The following is a 21,093-nucleotide window of genomic DNA, read 5'->3' as shown; positions in this document are numbered from 1 at the left end:
CAGGCATGGAAGAGGTTCAGATACCATCCTATCACTGGGAGTTTGGGATTAGCAGATGCAAACTAGTATATATAGGATGGATAAACAACAAGGTCCTACTGTATAGCACAGGGAACTATATGCAATATCCTGTGATAAACCATAATGGAAAAGAGTATGAAAAGGAATATATGTATGTGTACCTGAATCACTTTGCTGTACAGCAGAAATCAGCAGAACATTGTAAATCAACTATACTTCAATAAAATATAAAAAAAACAAAACAAAACAAAAATACCATCCTATCACTTGCAACTCGTTGTACCTTCTCATTTTAATAGTGAGTTTCACTTGTCTGGGCAGAATTTCTCCCAGATCCTCCCTAAAAACCTGGCAGAGAAGCCACCCCTGGCGCCCTCACCATGCTCAGGGCAGTTCTGGACGCTCCTCAGTGGCTGCTGAAGAAGGGGAGAGAGTCCCGGAAGCTGGTGTTGCTGGTGGTGTTTGTTGCTCTGCTCCTGGACAACATGCTGCTCACTGTGGTGGGTACGTCTGGGGGGCTTGGTGCTGGGGGTTAATTTGCTCTGTTTCCCAGAGGACGGCACATACCCTGTTAGAATTCAGCAGTGAATGGCCTGGAGAATTTTTCTTTTTGTGCTTGAAAACACAAAGACTGCTGGGGATTGGAAGAAATGTTAGGAAATGGAGTCTGAAGCTTGCCAACCTTTGCTGAAAGACCCCAGAGGTTCAAAGAGAAGGAGGTCCAGAGAGCATCTGACCGAATCCAAGGGGCTGACCCGGAGCCAGAACTGGCAATACTTTTCTTCCTCCCAGTACTCTCTGCCTAAGGTGCTAATGACTCCAAGTGCCTTGTGGGATTGAGAGCATCTTCTCACCGTACTGCCTTCGTCTGCCCTGTCAAAGTAGCACACTTTATAGGGATATCCAACTTCTTAGCAAAACCTCCCTTTCCTGAGGCTCATTCCCTCCCAGTCCTTCTTTTTTAGTTGGTAGTCTATTCATTTTTACATTCAGTTGTGCTGGTATATAAATGGGCGCCAACATGTTTCCCCTTCTGGGTAAAATATATGCTTTTAAACAAGAGTATTCCTGAAACAAATTATAAATCCAATACAGTCAGTTCTTATTATTCATGGTGTTATGCTCTATAAATTTTCTGTGAACCCTGGATTTAGTCAATACTAAATAATTTCTCCTCCGGGAAATACACACACACACACACAGCCCCCCCCCGCATACGTATATGTGTGTGTGTGTGTGTGTGTGTGTGTGTGTGTGTGTGGCGCGCGCGCGCGCACACGCACACACACACTGTATAGATTATAATCTTAAATCTTAAAAACGACACATCCTGGTAGGTTGTATTTTCTTTACAAAAGAGAAAACAAACTTCAGAGGTGTTAAGTGACTTGCCTGAGGCGACCCCACTAACAGGTGCTGAGCTGGGATTCAGGCTGTGCCCAACTGGCCCCAGAGCTGGAGTTTCCTGCACCTCGCTGCCCTTCCCCGCCCCATGCTCTGCATCTCTCTCTGGGTGAGAGTGAAACAAGAAGGCAGAGCCCACCTTGTTCAACCTCAGCTGCAAAAGTGAGCATCTGGTGACTCTGTTTTCCACACTCTCTGCATGTATGTCTGGGAAAACCCGTGATGGCTTTGTGAGCATTGATTTTTGTGATTACAAACGTTGGCCAGTAGACGAATTAGCCAATATGGAATCCATGAATAGTGAGGACCAATTGTATGATGGTTGGAATTCAGGCACTTGAGCTAATAGGGTAACTCGGGCAGGCGCAGTCTTTGAGTAGGCTTCAGATCGTGTCACTTAGACGCCTTCCTCAGCATGAGTCTGGACCTCATGGTAAAGTCCCTGAACTGACTAGCAGTCAGAAGACAGTCTGTCCTTAGCCCTCATTTCTCGTTCTTCTTAATTTTCAGTGCCTATTGTGCCCACGTACCTATATGCCACAGAGTTCAAAGTCAACACTTCTCTGTACCCTGGGCCCACCACAGCTTCCCAGCCTGCCCTCACTTCTGCCTTTTCCACCATCTTCTCCTTCTTTGAAAACAACACCTTGGCTATCGAAGAAAGTGTGCCCAGTGGCATAGCATGGACAAGTGACACTCCCGGCACCATCCCGCCTCTGGTCACCGAAGCCATCCCAGCCCATGAAAACAACTGCTTTCAAGGCACAGAGTTCTTGAAGGAAGAGAACATATGGGTTGGGCTTCTGTTTGCTTCCAAGGCTCTGATGCAACTTCTGGTCAATCCATTCGTGGGGCCTCTCACCAACAGGTATCTCAGTGAGTACAGTGCCCCACAGGGTACTCAGGGGCTCAGAAATAAGAGAATGGGCTGAGGTATCATAAAGGTGGTTAGAAGGGATGAAGAAGGAAAACTCACTTGTCTGCACCCCAGGGTGCTCAGCTGTTCGGGAAAGATAACATGATATTGAAAAAATGACTTGGGCTTCAGATTTTCTTAGTGATGTAATGACTATTGAGTACCAAGAAGAGAACCAGGGAACAGAAGTATACTACTGGTATTATTTCAGTGCCCTGGAACATGGCTTGAATGGGGTAAGGGTAGAAATAGGACAGGCCTCTTGCAGGATAGAGCACTGGCTTCTTAGTGCTTGTGTTTGGGATTATCCTCATGTTTCAGAAAGATATGCCTTCTGACTAGGTTATTTATCTTTTCTGGAAAAGAGGATTTGGGCCCTGGCCGACAGGTAAATTTGCATGTTTGTTTGTATGCATTTACATGTCATATTCCATCTCTGTACCTGCATTCGGAGACATGTTTTGCCATGCACTCAAATAACTGTATTTTTGTTCCCAATTACATGAAAAAATATAGTGCAAGTATACGGATGCCTATTGGAATTGTATCTTTTTTTAAATTCCCTTTTAGGATTGGATATCACATTCCCATGTTTGCTGGCTTTGTTATCATGTTTATCTCCACAGTTAGTAAGTAATTTGCTACCTCTTTTCTTCACTTCATTGATTAACTTTGATTTTACCACATGCATTACCAGGAAGAGAGCAGGGTCAAGTTAGCTAATTAGTCATCTGACTAAGTGACCTATGACACTGATGTAAATGCTTTACAGTTTTCGTTATGGGGACTAGAGCAGTAGAGGCAACTCAGTCTCGTTGGCATTTGTATATCATGCTATAAAAGAACAGATACTTCACTTCCTTCAGCTTGGGAAAATTGTGAAGGCTGTTTTAATTTGTATGCTATAATGTGTATGTGTGTATCTATCAGTAATCCCTTCAATGAGTTTAGTACAAACCTCCTGTCTTTTTTTAAAAAATAAATTTATTTATTTATTTATTTTTGGCTGCGTCGGGTCTTTGTCGCTGCGTGCGGGCTTTCTCTAGTTGTGGCAAGCGGGGGCTACTCTTCGTTGCGGTGCGTGGGCTTCTCATTGCGGTGGCTTCTCTTGTGGAGCGTGGCTCTAGGCACGGGGGCTTCAGTATTCGTGGCACGTGGGCTCAGTGGTGTGGCTCGCGGGCTGTAGAGCGCAGGCTCATTAGTTTTGGCACAGGGCTTAGTTCTCCGTGGCATGTAGGATCTACCCGGACAAGGGATCGAACCCGTGTCCCTTTCATTAGCAGGCAGATTCTTAACCACTGTGCCACCAGGGAAGTCCAAGAACTCATGTCTTGAAAGCTTTTCCTATCTACTGAACTGTATATGTTAAATAATAATTATCGTTTCCATGCCATAACTAGTGTTGCTATACTGAGTTAGCCTAGCGCTAGCAAACGTCTGATGTTTAGGGGATCCTATGTAGCATTCTTTCAGGGTTTTTAAATACTAAAATGAGGTTGCTGTTGCCCATCACTCTGCCGAAGGGCCCCCGGCTGGGAAACATGCTTAATGTAATTAGGAGCTAAATGGTGGCCCATGTTGGGGCACAAAGTGAAAAAGAAATTACTTTGGTCTTCCTAAATAGGGGGATCAACCATCCTAGTTTGCCTGGGATTGAGGGGCTTCCTGGGATGCGAGACTTTTGATTTTAAAACCACAAAGGTCCTGGGCCAACAGAGATGAGTTGGTTACACCATTCTCAAAGGACATAGGGGTAGCAGACCTTGAACAGAGTGGAAATCAGAAAGCCTAGGAGAAAGCATTGGAGGCCTGGCCAGGAGGGACCAATCATTTGCATGTTTGGGAGACGGTGTGCTCATGTCGGGAAGTAATGGGAGAAGATTATAAACACAACCAAAGACACCTAATGAATGGGCGAAGGGACTCAGATTATGCTGATTCAGACACTTTGGGAGGGAGTCTTCTCTCTTTCTGTGGTGTTGTCCTGGAATTGGAGATGAGACGTGTCTGGACCCACCAACCTTACTGCCAATGCCCTGTAATTTAGTTGTTGATAACATATTCCTGTTTGGTTCTCAGTTTCGTGTATGTTAGTCTCTAGTAGACTGAATCTCTTCAAGGGCATGCACTGGATATTCTCTTTATTTCACATCTGCTACAGAGTCCAGCACAGCTGCATGGTCAGTATTACTTAATAAATACTCACTGATCTGATTAGGCTAAAAGATCCTCCAATATAAGGGGAAGGATCTGATTGGATTACAAGATATTATTTTCTACACAGTACCAATGGTCCTTCAAGTACACATAGCTTTTGTCCCACACTCCAGATGACCCAATGGGACCCAACAATGGCAAAGATCAAATCTGGGTGTTGCATATAGAGGATCCAGAAGTAGGGTCCAGGGACCAGTTCTCAGCTCAGGGCATCGGGTTTCACGCGCAGCCCTGACTCCAGTGGACAGGATGTTGGGGTTTAAGCAGGAAATGTGGACACTCAGCCTTCCGTCCACTGTGTGGTGAATCGGTTTATGCTTTGGTTTCTCTGTCTTCATGCCAATTAAAATGCAATCCTAATTAAGGGGGAAGGATTAGAAAGACAACTCCGAAAACAGGGAGCAGTGATCATGCTTTATTAAAACGTACGCATAATGGCTCATGTCTATAGTATCAGGAGTCCATTTTCTGATGGCCAGGGAATCAAAGACATTTTTGCTAACTGGAGCATTCTTGCTATTCTCTTTGCCCAGTGTTTGCTTTTTCTGGTACCTATACCCTGCTCTTTGTGGCCCGAACTCTTCAAGGCATTGGATCTTCATTTTCATCTGTTGCAGGTAACGCCGACATCTTACACACACACACACACACACACACACACACACACACACACACATCGCTCACCATCTCTTACTACCATCAGACCCTCTAAGATTTATATGAAGAAATTAAGGAAAATATCATCATAGTTGTGATTGTTGAATAAATTGTGATATGTATCTCTGCATAGTTGCAGAAATTGTGATTTAAAAACAAGATAATCGTAGAGTTGCTGGTAGTGCCTATAAATCCCTAAGCGTGACATGATTTTCTTTGATATTTAGATGCTGCTAGCTCAGGTCAGACCAAGCCCAAGGTAAAACTGTGAAGTATGCCAGGTTTTTATTTAATGCCACTCTATGGTCTTTTCCCTGTCCCCCTCTTACCATTTTATAGAAATAGTAAAGTTAATACTATTGGTAATACCATCACAATTTGCAAAGTACTATCAAATACAATGTTTAATGTAACCCTATGAAGCAGAGATTTTATGAGATTTTACACATGAGTAAATGGGCATAAGAGCCCAGCCCACACTCTCTCCCAAGTGCTTTCATACTCTTCCTTGGGCATCCCCATCGAATAGAGCAGTGCTCTGTGTCCTTAGGTTTTCCCTTCCTTGACCTACTCCATATCCATGGATTCAGGGAAATGTACTAGGAAATGATAAAATAATATGAAATGCAGGATCACTGGACAATGGTATTCTTCATTGCCCTTCCCAGAGACTTCTGCACTTCTAATGATATTCTGAACAGAAGGAGTGAGCAAGGTGGGCATTTGGGGCACCTTTGGGGCGAGGCAGTATTTGCAAAATACTATGGGTTAGGTTCTATAAAACCCCCAAAACTGAAACTCTAGCTAAGATGACCCCTGAAGATATAATAGGGGCAAGACCAAGGACTCAGTGAGAGAGGCAGAGACTATGCTAACTCTACCTGCCTCTCTCCTTTCAGGTCTTGGGATGCTGGCAAGCGTCTACACTGATGACTGTGAGAGAGGGCAGGCCATGGGCATTGCCTTGGGGGGCCTGGCCTTGGGAGTGTTAGGTAAGTGGCACTGGCCCCAGGTCTGGGTTCAGGAGGATGAGCTACAGCAGACTCTCCGGAGACAGCCCCAGGAGGCTGGTATTTCTAAGGTCATGGAAGACAGCATTTTTCTTCCTTCTCTGTCCAACCATGTTTTGAGTCCTTCTGAAATTCTGCCCAGGAGAAGCAGAATCTCTTTCCCCTTGGGGAGCTGAACAGCCCATAAGGGCCTGGGAATGGTCCAGAAACCTACTCTATTCAAGAGAGTGAATATCTGCATGTTAGTAGCCACCGCCTTACCTCTGCTTCCATACGTGGCCAGTGCTTTCAACATGAGAACATGCTCTTTGTCAGGTTCTGTGCTGAATATATACATAATCTCTTTTATGCCTCACTACCACACTGTAAAAGAGGAACGATCGTCCCCGTTACACAGATGAGGATAAGAAACGTTCATAGCCATCCAAGGTCACAGGGCCAGGAAATGCCAGAGCAAGGATACAGACTCAGATTTTCTGGGATCGAATCTCAAGCTCCAAACCATAAGCTTATACTTTCTTTGAGGTTCATCCAAAGTCTGGTTTAATTGACTAGTCCAACAAGCCACACACTTTTACTGAGTACGTATTGTGTGCCAAGCACAGTGCTGGCACAGAGGGGATAAAGGTCAGAAGCCTCAGACATGCTTCCTGCCCTCTAGGAATTTTCTAGCTAATTGAGAAGAAAACACCAAAAATCTCTTCCCTGGCCTATACCCTGCTCTCTACCACCACGGCGAGGAGAGGGAACCAAAGCCCTGCTCTTTGTTAGTATCCACCTCCCCAAACACCCAGGCTAACACTTTGGTGCATCCTTGTCTCCTTTAACACCTCTCACTCCCAAATGAATAAGCCTATTATACCCTCCTCAGCCACTTGCTCAAGGCCAGCTCCTCACCACATCTCAGTTGGAACAAGGCACCAGCCTCCTGCCTGACCTGCACGTTGCCTCCTTCTTCCGAGGTGCCGCCAGAAGAAGCTTCCTATGCCCAGAGCTGGTGTTTCTCCCCTGCCAAAAAGCAGTGGTGTTTCTCCCTAGCCCACAAGGCCAAGTACATACTTCATCTGGATATACAGGGCCCTTGGCTATTTGGTCTCAACCTTCCCCACCTCTCCTCATCTCCCAAATACTCCTATTCTAGTAACAGGGACTTTCTGCTATTTCTGCTCTATCCACACTCTCTTTTCTGACACCTCTGTGTTCTTCACACATGCTTCTTCCCCACAAGTATTACCCAGTTGACAAAGCCCCCGTGGCCACCTGAACTCGCTCTACTGTGATTACATAACATTTTGTGGATGGAACATTTACTTTTCACCACGTTATAATTATTTGGGTCCCCCCACGCCCACACACACATTTCTTCCACTAGAAAGTGAGCCCCTTGGAAGTAGGTCTTCTTCATCTCTGAATCCTCAAAACCTCATGTCCTCATGTGGAGCTCAGCCCCTAGCAGGCCATCAAGAAATGCTCCCTGGGTATAGGAGGACCAGTCGTGCTGGCTGGGAATCAGCACCCCATCTCTGGAATCCAAGCCTGTTTTGCTTTTCTAGTGGGAGCTCCGTTTGGAAGTGTGACATATGTATTTTTGGGGAAGATTGTACCCTTCCTCATCTTGGCCTTCCTGGCACTACTGGATGGAGGTAAGTCACCATAAGAGGCCGCCAGGCAGGCAAGAGCCCAGGTCAGGTTGGGAATGCATTATGCTGTGGTGTCCGTGTTGACATATTTGGGTGGATCAAGGACTGCCCCATCGTAAGAGAGAGGCAGGAAGCTCAGGAAATTATATCTGCAAGGGGGAGGGTGCTAACAATGTGGCTGTTATTGGATCCTCCAACTAATAAGTGGACACACTGAACTATTTCTCACTCCCTCTTCCTTTAGCACTCCAGCTTTGCATCCTACAGCCTTCCAAAGTCTCTCCCGAGGTAAGTGGATACCAAGCTCCATTGCCAAGAGAGTGATAGAATGGATAAGTGCAGTGACCCAGGCCTGCCTAGACCATCCCTGTCAAACCATAAGAAGAAAGGGGAGTGGAGTTGGGGAAAGCAAGAACTGTACTGGATTCCCAATAGGGTCACGTTTAGGATAGCATGAGGGATGGGGAAGGAGTCTGGCTTGATGTTGGACCAAGATGGAGGAAGGGCCTTCTAAAGAATCAAAGAAACCTTACTGAGTTATATATAATAACTCAGAACCAGGATGACAATGACATTGGGACCTGAGTATTTATAACTATAATTATAATATCTCAGAGCTAAAGAAGACCTTGGAGGCCATCCAAACAATCTCTCCCCCCAAAGCATCCTTACAGACTGTCATTCTGTAGCAGTTAAATATCAGAGTTGGTATCTGTCTGACTCTAAGACAGAGATGGCTCTGGTAAATCTATACCAAGTCATGAAGAAAGATAAGAAAGTACAGACAATATGGGAATGTTTGATCTAAGGACCTTGATTTTGTAGCCAAGTCAGATGATAGTGTTGGTATCCTAGGGGCGCACTACTTGTGATTGGTGTCTGAAGTGGGGGGCGATCTTGTGGGGTCTGTGCTAGCTCCAAGTAACTAGTGTCAGAATTGAATTAAACTTTAGGGACACCCAGTTGGTTCACAGAGAATTGGAGAATTGCTTGGTGTGAAATAGCCCACTCATTTGGTATCAGAAGTGTTGTAAGTAGAGGAGTGATTTTCCTTTAGTACCTTTTTGAATAATTTTGATTTTTAGATGGTAATGTTCTACGTATTCAAAAAAGTATTTTTTTTTCTGGCTGGCATACCAGTACTATATTTTATTCATTCTTCTATATTTGGGCATTTAGGTAGTTTCCAGTATTTTGCAGCTACAAATAGTGCTGCAATGAATAACCTTGTGTATAGGCATTGTTATAGAGTTGGAGGTAATCTTTAGAGTAAATTTCTAAAAGTGAAATTGTCAGGAATTCCCTGGCGGTCCAGTGGTTAGGACTCTACACTTTCACTGCTGAGGGCCCGGGTTCAATCCCTGGTCAGAGAACTAAGATCCCACAAGCCACATGGTGCAGCCAAAACCAAAAACAAATAAAAGTGAAATTGTTGGGTCAAAGGGTTTATTGGACTTCTTTATGTACATTTTATGATTTAGATCTGTCTCCTTACTTGAATTATATATGGGAGAGGGCATGATCTTTTTAGTTTTAGTATCTCTGAATATCGCAATCCACCCTGTGTGGATGCAGAGAGTGTTATCATATCATAACTATTAAATCTATTACAAGATAGAATGTGGTAAACACCAGAGATTAGGACACAGTACTCAGGAAATTTGAGAGAGAGAAGTTCCAGCTACTGAGTCAGGGAACACTGGATAAGAAGGAGCCATTTAAGCTTGACCCTGACAAATGGGTGAGGTTTGGACCTATGCAAAGGAGAAGGAAGGGAGTTTAGGAAAAGATAACCATGACAACTGAGGGCCTGCTTGTATGCATGGAAGGAAGGTAGATGCTAAGTTTATCTGGAATGAAGTTTTTTGAGGGGTGCGGGATGTTATAATTGGACATTTAGGCTGGCATTTTCATCTAGATGTTCAGGCTCCTTCAGCCACACCAGTCCAGTATGGCTCCACGTGGTCAGAACAAAGCATTCAGAAAGCTTGAGCAGCTTTCTGAGTTGTTACCTCTAGGCTCACCTTTGGGGTTCAGCACTCTGCCTGTGGTCCTTCCTGGATGAATATTGGTGCTAGCAAGATCTAGTGGAGAGGCCCGAGGCCAGGAGTCCAGACACCTGTTGTCCAACGTTGGCCTTGCTGACAACCCACTCTGATCTGGCTGATGGTCATTCAAAGGCAGGAATCATGTCTGGAATATGTTGTCCTACTCTTGGTGACTGCCTTGCACACGGGGGCTGTGCGGCCACCAGCTGACTCTGTGACATTGGACAAGTCACCTCCTCTTCTATGACGTGGGTGTCTGGTCTCTCCTGTCAGGGAGCTGACGTAGACGGTCTCTGAGGTCCTGCCTGCACGCTCTCAGATTCTGTGAAAACAGGAGCGATGCATACACTGTACAAATGGAAGTTTTTTGTTGTCCATGTTCTCAGAGTGCCAAGGGGACTCCGCCCCTCACACTTCTCAGAGACCCTTTTATCCTGGTGGCTGCAGGTAAGCTGACATTGCCTCCCTTTGGGCTGGGAGAGTGAGCTTCAGGGCAGCCTTGGGGCTCACTGAACCATCTCCCCAGGATCCCTCTGCTTTGCCAACATGGGGGTGGCCATGCTCGAGCCCACACTCCCCATCTGGATGATGCAGACCATGTGTGCCCCTGAGTGGCAGCTAGGTAAGTGACCTTGGTCCCCAACTCGGGCTTGGGCAGAGATGCGTGCCATGGGCCCTTTCTCAGATAATCGACAAGCATCATCAGGGCCAGGTCTTCAGAGTCACAGAAGGACAGTGTGCTTCCTTCATAGAATTACCTTCCCTGTCCACACCTGTGAATCAAGCCTGGTTTAGTGGGCAGTCCCTTCAAGAAGCAGGCCGAGGAGCAGTTCTCTCAGGGTTACTTGAGATGCTGCCTCCTGGGCTTGAAGTCCTAAAAATTTCTGTCCAATAAAACATAACTCTCAACTTTAAAAAAAAAAAAAAGAAAAGAAAAGGAGAAGAAGAAAAAAAGAAGCAGGCTAAGAAGGGCAGGGTTGGGGGGAGTTGACGGGTGATGGAGGGGCAACATACCTAGCTGGGTGGATGAATAACTTGTAGTCAAAAGACCTTGGGTTTTTATTTCTGCTCCATTGATTTGCTGTGCATGTTTGTGAAAATCACAACTTTCTGAGCATCACTTTTCTCATCTCTAAAATAGACATCAGCATACTATCTAGTTCAGAGGGTAAATCTGAGGAACAAATGACATAATCTGTGGCAAAGCTTTGCACCCATAGAATATTAACAAGGCACCACCATTACCATCACTGATACGTTCTTCTTTCCCACTCCCTGTCCCCCAGATTACCCTTTTGCTATCTTTTTACCTCTAAAAAGGTGCTAATGGAGTATATTGTTCTGTGAGGGAGGCCTCTGGCCTCCTCTGCTCCATGGAGAGATGTCCTCATGACTCATCTGAGCTTAGAAAGGAGGCTCCGGACCTTTCCAGGAAGCCTGAGGAAAGGCGACAGAGAAAGTTACGTGCAAATGGCTCAGTCACTGCAGGGAGGAGAGGCTTAAGTGGCCAGAGGGGAAATTGACAAGAACCTGATACAGCTTAATATACAATGAAAAGCACTAAATCTAATTTTTTAGGGGACCAGGCTAAGCAAGGCTCCCAGCTGCCCTCGTAGCCCTAAATTGAATTCTTCTGGGCTGCAGCTGCCTCTGACCATGACAGTTTATTGAGTTAGTTGGTGCTTGGTGCAAATAAACATCCCCGGCCTCAAGGCTCTAGCCACTCAGGCTCTTGGGGCAGAGGGGCAACCAACCTTGGCTCAGAATGGCCTCTCTCCAGCCCTTCTTCACCCCACAGAAATATTAAAAGCAAACCAGCCATCAGCCAGTAACTGGTGAATTGCTGACTTTGGGTTTAATTGTAAACAGCCTGACAGTTTCTGTTAGGCAGCACTGTTTCCTGTCAGGGTACAGAGAAGCAGAGAGAGGCTGGTGAGACGCGAGGAAACTCACAGGCCTGATGCCACCCAGTGCCTTGTGCAGGCGAGGCTTCAGTAGAAAGCCCTCAGGAGAGTAAGTGAGAGACTGAGAGGGCCCTGTCCTCCGCCATCCCTTACAACTTTCCTCGGTGCCCTCTGCATCTGTAAGTCTAACTTCAAATGTTCTCACCTGGAGAGTGTGTTAAAATTCAGATTGCGAGGCCCCGTCCAGCAACTTAGCAGAAACAAGTTTGCATTCCTGGTGAGTTTCCCAGTGATGCTGATACGGCGTCAGTGACCACACTGAAAAATATTGCTTTCAATGCAGAACCCTCTCCAAGTTTTTGGGAGGAACAATTTGTACTCTGTGACGGAACATCCTCCAAGTGGCCCGTTGTGTACCCGCTACTCTCACCCAGTGGAGGAAAGAGCTCAGGCTTTGGAAACAAGCCCACCTGGGTTGAAATCCTGACCCAGCCACCTACTGGTTGTGTCCTTGGATAAGTTACTTAACGTCTTCAACCTCCACTTTTTTTCATTTGTAAAACTGGAGGCACTTTTCTGGTTGTTTTCAGGGTTAAATAGATCTTTGTATTCTAAAGGCATTAGCACAGTGCCTGGAATAGAGGATATAGTCGGGAAATAAAAATCATTACTGTTTTCATCACTGTTTTTGTTGAAATCACTTTGACAGTCACAGCTCTGTGTAATTCCCCACCCCTTGAAGATATGCTGTGAAATATATATGTGTCTGTAGACATACAGTCTGGAACACCTCTTTTGCACAAAATGCTACTAAATTGCAAGCTATACTCAGATCCTAAAGAAGAAGCCACACTGACTGAGGAAAATCTCATTCAGGAAATCCCACATCACTTAAAATGATGTCAAGGAGATGTATCTAGGAGGCCTGTGGGCTTCGTACAGGTGCCCGTTTCCAGATACCAGGTAGACAATTGAGTAGCTATACTATTAAATTTTTTTAAAGCAATTAAACAGAAACACATGGTTACAGTTTGAAACAGATTGCCACCTGTACAGATAGACTAGACAAACACACTAAGGTGTGTTTCACCTCCAGCCCACAGAAGAGAATATTAAAAGCAAACAAGACCTCAGCCAGTAACTGGTGAATTGTTGACTTTGGGTTTAATTGTAATCATCATGACAGTTTCTATTAGGCAGCACTGTTTCCTCTCCATACAGAGAGGCAGAGAGAGGCTGGTGAGACCCAAGGAAACTCACACCACTCATTCCATGCGGTTCTTTATGCCAGAGCCATCTGTGCTGCCACACTGCTGGTGGGCTGGTGGAAACACCTGGAGTTGGAGGGAGAAGGTCTGGGTTCAAGTCTTGACCCTGTTACTCCCTGGTTATGATGATAATAGTTAAGGCCGATGCTCAGAGAGCACTTATTCTGTGCCAGGCGCCTTGCAAAATGGTTGCTTTGCATTATCTCAATTAAGCCTTATAACCAGCCGATCTGGTAGCAATTATTATTATTCCCATATTTTAGAGATTTCTTAATCTGACCCAATTTCCCATTGCCCTCCCAAATCCTGGGTCTTGGGGAAGTCCCTGCCATCAGCAAGTGCCCCTATGCCCTCAGCCTCTTTTCATCTTCTTGCCCTGAGACCTGAATGTTTTCTGAGAACACCATTTTCCCACAGCCTTCTTGATGGAAGTTCATGTTCCTTTAGGCTTTGCTTTCTTTCGCTGCTTCTGAATCATTTCTTCTTCATTCTCCTTCAAAGGCCCTGACTCCCTTGAAAATCATGTTATTAGATTATACCACCCCACCCTTCTTTATTGCAGTTATCTACTGACCCCTGAGTTATCCCTTCTCATTCATTAAATCCACCGACACCTGGCTCATATTCATTTCACCTTTATTCCTGTCACCACTTTTGGTGACTTCCATATCCAGGTGGATAACCTTACCAACATCTTGGCCTATTCCTTAATCTACTCTCTTGCAACGATCTTCTTCTCCTCTCTGCCTTAACCAATCAAACCTTTATATAATATTGACCTTGACCTCACCATTAACCGTAGCTTCTCTGAAATTTCACTTCCAAGCAGTGCAGTTATCACCTTACATATTCCCTGCTCAGGTGTTCTAATACCCCTGTATGGACACATTTTGGCTACACTGGGATCACCAGTCCATTCAATTCTTTCTCTGTTTCCCTCACTACTACTCATGTCCTCTCTTCTTTCTTTACTCAGCTTGGAGTCCATGATGATGAATCCATGTCCATCATTAATGTCACTCCTTTGAAAGCATTGTTAATTTCTTTGCCCCACCCGGTCCCTCTCGGGTTGTCACATGGGAAGCCTTAACTCTGGTTAAGCCTACCTGGTTACCTACTCCTTGCGTGCACCTGAGCGGTGAAACGGGGCTGTAGGAAAACACACACTAGGTAGGCTGTTGATCTCACCGCATATTTATGGCCACAAATCTAAAGTGGGTTTTCACACTGTCCAACAATCTTTCTCTAAGTCCCTAGTTATGTTCTTCCTACTTTCCAAAAGGACTGGTTTACACTTCTCCATTCAAACCTCCTACACACCCTCCTTCCTTCACCTTCATTACCCTCAACTCCCAGTCATTGAGAAAATAGAAGCAACAAGAAGGGACCTTGCCTGTTCTCATCACTACATATACTTACTTCCCTGTACCTGTGCCTACATCCACTGCCTTCTCTTTATGGTTGGAATATCCCAGCTCCTTCGGAGGTCAAACTTCTTTTTTCTTTTCTTTTCTTTTTCCTTCTGGATTCCATCTCCTCCTACTTCATTGGCTACTCCTTATCACCTTTGCTATCTCCTCCTCGTTTGTTAACTTTTAAAGGTAGGAGTCGCAGAAGGCTCAGTCCAAGGCTATCTATTCTTCTATCTCTGATCTTTCATGGGTGATCCCAGACATTCCCATGGCTTTAAGAACCAATTGGTAAACCAGTTAGTCGAACCCTTATGTCTGTGCGTAGGATCTCTCCTCGGAACTCTAGACTTGTCCACTCAATGGGGCTTCCTATTTGCATTAAGTGTTTTTGTTTGTTTGTTTTTCTTGCTAAAAACCTTCTGTTTGGGTTATTCGGTTCTCAGCTTAAATGTTACCTCCTCAAAGAAGCCTTCCCTGATCCTCTAAATCTAAGTTAGCCCTTATTCCTGGTCACTCTTCCATACTGCCACATTAAACTTTCTTCACAGAACTTATCACTTGTCAAAATTATTTTTTCATTTATTTGTTTACTTGTTTATTGTCTATCTCCCTCCCTTGGAATGTAAGCTCCCTGGAAGCCAGGATTTGGTCTATTTTATTCACCCTTCTAATCCTGGTCCCTAGAATACCTGGTACATAGTAAAAGCTCATTAAAAATGCTACATGAATGAATAAATGAAAGAACAAATCAATGATACTCAGAGAGGGTAAATTCCCCATGGTCACAGAGCTAAAAAGTGGTCAAGCCACAGTTTGAACTCAGCACCAAAGCCCATGTTCCAGGGTACCTGACTCTACTGTCACAAAAAAAACAATGTGATAAGGGCTTCAGTTTACAAAATCCCTTTACATACATTTATCTAATTTGCTCCTTAGTGTAATTTGGTATGATAGAATCACAGCTTTGTTTTTCCTAGATGTGGAAGCCAAAGCTCAGAAAGGTTTAGTAACTTATCCAGAATCACTGTCAGAGGGAATTCCATGGTGGTCTAGTGGTTAGGACTCTGCGCTTCCACTGCAGGGGGCATGGGTTCGATCCCTGGTCAGGGAACTAAGATCCCGCAAGCCTTGAGGTGTGGCCAAAAAAAAAAAAAAAAAGGTCACTGTCAGAGCAATAGAAGGGCAGGTAAATAGTAAGGCAGGAATTTTACTTCCTAGGAGGTATGTAAGTCTTTCTCTAAAGCTCATGCTCTTATGCTGATAATCATGGGTATTTTATACATGAGAATGGCTCATCAAAGCCATCCATCAGGAAGTCCAAGAGGGGAGCTAAAAGCACGTTAAGTGTGTTGAAGCTAAACACAGCCCTGCTCTTGAGGAAAGCAGATTGTGGAGCCCTATGTCATCTGCTCTGGGTTTGCACAAGGATCTCCAACCCACTTCACTGTCCTGTAAGAAACAAGGTGTTTTAGAGTAGCTGGGTACATTCTAAGGTAAGGGCCTGTGTCTTTCTGCAGGTCTAGCTTTCCTGCCTGCCAGTGTGTCCTACCTCATTGGCACCAACCTCTTTGGCGTGTTGGCCAACAAGATGGGTCGGTATGTAGCCTGGGGATCTGGGAAAAGTCAGGTGGGAGAGTCTTCTGAGGTGTTCCCTGCACCTGGGATGATGAATAAGAGCTTCTCTGAGGTTGAAACTTTAGAACAAGTACACACAGATAAAAACTGCCCACTGGGAGGATGGGGATGGGTAGGTAGTAAGGGCAATATAGAGAAAGGATGGTCCTGAGCTGGCTGCTATAGAAGAGGCAGTGAATATATGAGAGGCAACCTTTACTATCCAGATGTTTGTTGTCCAGTTGAAGAGAGAAAATAATTCCACAGAGAACAGGTATGAAGAAAGCAGTACCTTGGGGCAGTGGTTGTCAAACTGTATTCCATGGATCCCCAGGGAGCTCTACAGGTGTGCCTCAGAGGCCACCAAGTGGAAAGGGTTGGGGGCTAAGGGGTATGAGTCTGGATTCTGTTCCTCCACTACAGTGAGAACACCTTTAATTTTACCTTTGGAGTTCAGCACAAAGATTTTTAAAATAAGTTTAAAAACCATTGCCATAGGAAATCAGAGAGGGAAAGAAGTTTGGTATGTTTTGTGGTTTTTGAGACGGACCCTGAAGACCGGATAAAATATGAATAGGTGAGAGGTAGGCTGAATCGGGAAACAGCAGAAATTAAGTTTGAGGATTATCCGCAAGGGGCAAGTACCTTCTGAGTCAGCTGCTTCCTCTTCTAAGGGAAGGAAGAATATGTTCCATTGCTCCTCATCCACTTCTACTGGAAAGAGGTGTGGAGTCAGGGAAGAGATGAGGGGCCAGGAAGGGACAGGGCAAGGGCTCACCTGGGCATGAACTGGTCATGTAGAGATGTGTTTATCTTCTCATATCCTAAGGGGTTCCTGGAAGTAGGGGTGGTAGGACTGGCCAGTGTGTTGGTGATGGGGTGGCAAGTGGAAGGGATCTCTCCCCTTTGCACTGTTTAATGATGGCTGTTTTCTTCCAGGTGGCTGTGCTCCCTGATTGGGATGATGGTAGTAGGTACCAGCTTGCTTTGTGTAAGTATAATAAGGTCTTGTTGAGAGAGAGAGAGAGAGAGAGACACCCAGACATTTAAAGACCACTTTCCTTTGAAATGAGCAGAGGGTTGACTTGGCAAGGATTGTCAGAAAGACTGTTTCTGTGTAGGTAGGAATTTAGCACTGGGGGAGATGCCACCAGTTATCCCATTGAAAGGAGGTGGGGAAGGAGAGGGAGAGGGCAGTGTGGCAGCGGGAGACAGAGGTCTGAGGCTTTATGGATGGGCACATGAAGCAATACATGTGGTATCTATTTCTGGGGTCTGTAAACTGGTGCATTTTATGCCTTCATTTACTCATCTCACCCTGACAGGACCCCATAAGCCACCAGGGGAACCATTATCTGTGCTTCCATCTCTAGCACCAAAATGTTTGGTAGAGGAAGAAAGAAAGAAGGGCTCTTGCATTTCCAGGAGTCCCCTTCAAGCTCTCTAAGCCTTCATTTTCTCCTCTCCACCATAAGGATCAGAAGCACACTTGCCTCGTAGGCTTGAAGGAGAATAAGATGGCTGTAAAGCACTGAATACAGTGCTCAAGAAAGGCTGGAGGTCCTCATCGGGAGCTCAAGCTCCGTGTTCAGTCCCAGCTTTGTCACTTGCTCCTCGTGTGACTTTGAGCTCGTTACGTCTCCTCCCTTTACTCAGTATCCTCATCTGTGTAAAGAGGATTCTGATAGCACCTCACAGGGTTACCCACACCAACTGCAGCCGTGTCTGGCATGTAGTGAGCCCACAGTGAATTTTAACCAGTACTAGTGATAAAATAGAAATAGCCCTTGAGGATTCACCCCTAAAATTGTTTATAGCCACTAACATCTAAATGGTATGTGAAAACTAAGGGGTGAGTGTGCTGGTATAGCAGGTTTGGGTGACAGTTGCCCAGGGACGGAGGTAAGGAACCAGCAAAAGAGGAAAAGAAGGCTTCCGTGGGGATGGATGGGGAGGGCAAGAGAAAGTTTCACAAGCTTCCTGAAGCGGCAATGCAAACCACGCCACCTGCCCTGCTAGCTTATAGGTAATTGGTTGTTGGCATTTCTTTTTTGTCTTCTTGCTCCACTGGCTCCCAATTAGGGTTTAAGTAAAACCTCTGGATGATGTTGCAAATAGAAAAGAGAGGAAATGCCACTCAGTGAAGAGTGAGGATGAAAGTATGTGTCTGGGTGGAGGGGGTAGAGGAAGGGGAGGAAGAGTCCATGCAGCAGCAAAGGGTCATTGTTATGGTTTCATAGAGTCAAATCTGAGGTTCACACTTGATCTTACCACTTATGTTCTGTAATTCTTGATAGGACATTTAACCCAAATGGCACCAATCTAGTTTTCATATCTTTAAATGGAAGTAAAGATTCTTTTTCATCAGGAGGTATAAGAATGCACGGGGATAATGTCTGTGGCCCCTAGCGCCTGGTTGATAACGCATTTTGTAGGAAAACTCTTTGTTTTTGTGCTGCTGCCACCTGACCCAGCTGGACTCCTGATGAACCCTTCCTCCTTTCCTGCTGCAGATTCCTCTGGCTCATAATATTTTTGGTCTCATTGGCCCCAATGCAGGGCTTGGCTTTTCCATAGGTAAGAAGTGCCCTTAAAGGAAACAAGAAGCCCCTGAATGTTGGCTTTGGGTCAGATCAGAGGGGGTATATGGAAAAGCAGAAGAAGCAGGAGAGCGGCTGGCAGGGGTGTGGAGAGATGGTCTCATAACTCCTGGTAGGAATGGGTGTCAGTTCTGAGGGGAGGACAGACAGCAGGCAAAGGCAGTGGACTAAAGGGAGGAGGAGGAGGGGGGATGCCACAAACAGGGAGGGGGACTGTGGGTAGAGCTGACCGCGGTGTCCTGCTTGCTCTGACCACAGGCATGGTGGATTCTTCTATGATGCCCATCATGGGACACCTGGTGGACCTGCGCCATGCCCCGGTGTACGGGAGTATCTATGCCATCGCTGACGTGGCTTTTTGCATGGGCTTTGCTATAGGTATGTTGGTGGAGGGATAAGGGAGCACCAGGACCTGGTACCCACTCTCCCTTTATCTACTGTTTACCAGGTAGAAGAGGCTGATTCTCCTAGGGTTCTGCAGATATTTGACCCTGGGACATCCATCCCCTGGGTCATCTGCTGCCCCTAGCATGGTGTCCTCTGTGTGATCAAGACTCAATAACTACTTGTAGATTTGCTTTATTCCTCACAGGCCCATCCACTGGGGGTGCCATTGTGCAAGCCATTGGCTTCCCCTGGCTCATGGTCATCATTGGGGTCATCAACGTCATCTACGCTCCTCTCTGCTACTACCTGAGGAGCCCCCCAGCCAAGGAGGAGAAGCTTGTAAGGGCTCTGACTACTGCTGAAAGAAGAATAATCTTCTGTTTCTTTCCATGTCTCTCATCCCTTTTTATCCCGTGCTCTTATTTCCTCCCTCTTTGATGGGCTCTCTGCTTTGCCATGTTTTCTGATGCCCCTTTCGTCTCTCTCTTTCCTCTGTGCCCTTCCTTATTTTCCCTTCTCTACACAACCACTTTCTCTCTTACACTGGTCAGTTAGGAAGGGTCCTAAGTACAGAAGGAAAATGGGATGCTTGTAAAGTGTTGGGGTCAGGGATCATCAAAGGCATCCTATATTTGCTGGAGTTACTAGCAAAGTGTGAATTGCCAAATCATGCCCACAAAATGGACAGAATTCCACTGGGCACATTCATTCATTCACTCACTCACATCTGTCATTGTCCTTACCAGGTCATTTCTTAAAGTACAAACACCCCAAGGGAGAGAACCACAGCATATGGTTTTAGTTAATAAGATACTTTCCTCTTACCGCAGCACGAGCACCCTGAGGGTCTGGGTGGGTTAGGGATGGATGTGGAGGCTGCTTAAAGGAGCAAAAGAAGACGTGAAAGTCTGGTGGGAGGTGGTGCCCGTTTCAGCTGGCTTCCTGCTATAGCCTGTACTCCTGCTGAAAGGATTCAATTAAAAGCATATCAGATGATTGTCTTGACTAGGGTGACTACACCTTGGTCCCTTGGGTGGCCTAGGCACATACATGAAGCAGAACAAGTGTCCTTTGCTGGTTTCTTGAGTCTTTTCTGTGCAACACTAGACCTGGATGAGCTAGTTGGGTAAGGGGATGGGGAAGCTGGTGAAGGATGTGCAGTAATTTCTCTTCCTGCCTCTTGCTGCAGGCAGTTCTGAGCCAGGACTGCCCCATGGAGACCCGGATGCACGCAGCCGAGAAGCACATGAGGGAGTTTCCTCTGGGGGAGGACAGCGATGAGGAGGAGCCTGGCTGTGAGGGGTAGCAGCAGAAACTGGTCCCTGGACCTTGTCACGTGAGGCTCAGACTTCAGTGACTACCTCGTTCCTTGGACGCAGATCACCACGGGCTCTTCTTCACTTCTCTCTCCCCTGGTGTCTCCTTTCCTCCCCTCCCGTGCATGCTGTTCCCTGGTTGTCTCCTCACCTGTGTCACCTATAGCTCTCCCTCTAAGCTTTGATGCCTCAGCTAGCCCACCTTTTGTGGGAGGACAGAGTGGTGCTTCCTCCCTGACAAAGCTCATTTCATCTGTTAGCTGATTTCCTTTGGCACCTTCCCAACAGACTATAAGAGTTTTGTCCTCTATTCCTCGACATGGTCCTCCCTGACTTTTCCCAGATGAGTTGAGAAAGCGTCCTCAACCTTGTATTGCTACCACATTGCCAGTTTGGGAAATTTTTGCCTGGTTTTTATAAGCTGAGTGTTTTCTCTGTGGCCAAACCTACAGCTGCTGAAATGAGTCTGCCCTCAGTGAAAGGAGGTCTCCTATTTTCCTCATTACTAAATGGAAAGGAAAAGAGCCTGCTTCTCCTATGCTTGAGTTACTGACTTTCTCCTGATTTCCCCTGTGGGTTTTGTCTACCTTTCCTTAAATTTCTTAGATTCTTAGAAATAAATGTAGGAGGACAGAAAACACAGTCTGTGAACTCTAAGATTTCATGGGAACAAGGGTAA

At 45.7% G+C, this 21,093-nt stretch overlaps 1 protein-coding gene across 1 annotated transcript; it reads left to right on the top strand.

Annotated features, from left to right (window-relative positions):
- The first annotated feature begins 401 nt into the window (after positions 1–401).
- On the top strand, positions 402–20,404 carry SLC18A1 (solute carrier family 18 member A1). Its single transcript, XM_007102924.1, has 15 exons — positions 402–525; positions 1,936–2,293; positions 2,912–2,970; positions 5,092–5,175; positions 6,115–6,207; positions 7,779–7,868; positions 8,110–8,153; positions 10,300–10,360; positions 10,440–10,535; positions 16,015–16,093; positions 17,051–17,102; positions 18,625–18,688; positions 18,970–19,089; positions 19,304–19,437; positions 20,288–20,404. Exons 1-15 carry the CDS (start codon positions 402–404, stop codon positions 20,402–20,404), a joined length of 1,575 nt encoding a protein of 524 aa, XP_007102986.1.
- The last annotated feature ends 689 nt before the right edge of the window (positions 20,405–21,093 follow it).

Source organism: Physeter macrocephalus, chromosome 9 (genome assembly GCF_002837175.3).
Source record: "Physeter macrocephalus isolate SW-GA chromosome 9, ASM283717v5, whole genome shotgun sequence".
Taxonomy (NCBI): domain Eukaryota; kingdom Metazoa; phylum Chordata; class Mammalia; order Artiodactyla; family Physeteridae; genus Physeter; species Physeter macrocephalus.
Note: the sequence above shows the minus strand (reverse complement) of the source record. Positions and strands in the feature narration are given on the sequence as shown.

Bases quoted from the DNA above. Each gene is read 5' to 3' on its own strand.
- SLC18A1 (XM_007102924.1), top strand. From the start codon at position 402: ATGCTCAGGGCAGTTCTGGACGCTCCTCAGTGGCTGCTGAAGAAGGGG. The intron at 10,361-10,439 runs GTAAGCTGACAT...CCATCTCCCCAG, and splicing joins TTTTATCCTGGTGGCTGCAG to GATCCCTCTGCTTTGCCAAC. The intron at 16,094-17,050 runs GTATGTAGCCTG...GTTTTCTTCCAG, and splicing joins TTGGCCAACAAGATGGGTCG to GTGGCTGTGCTCCCTGATTG.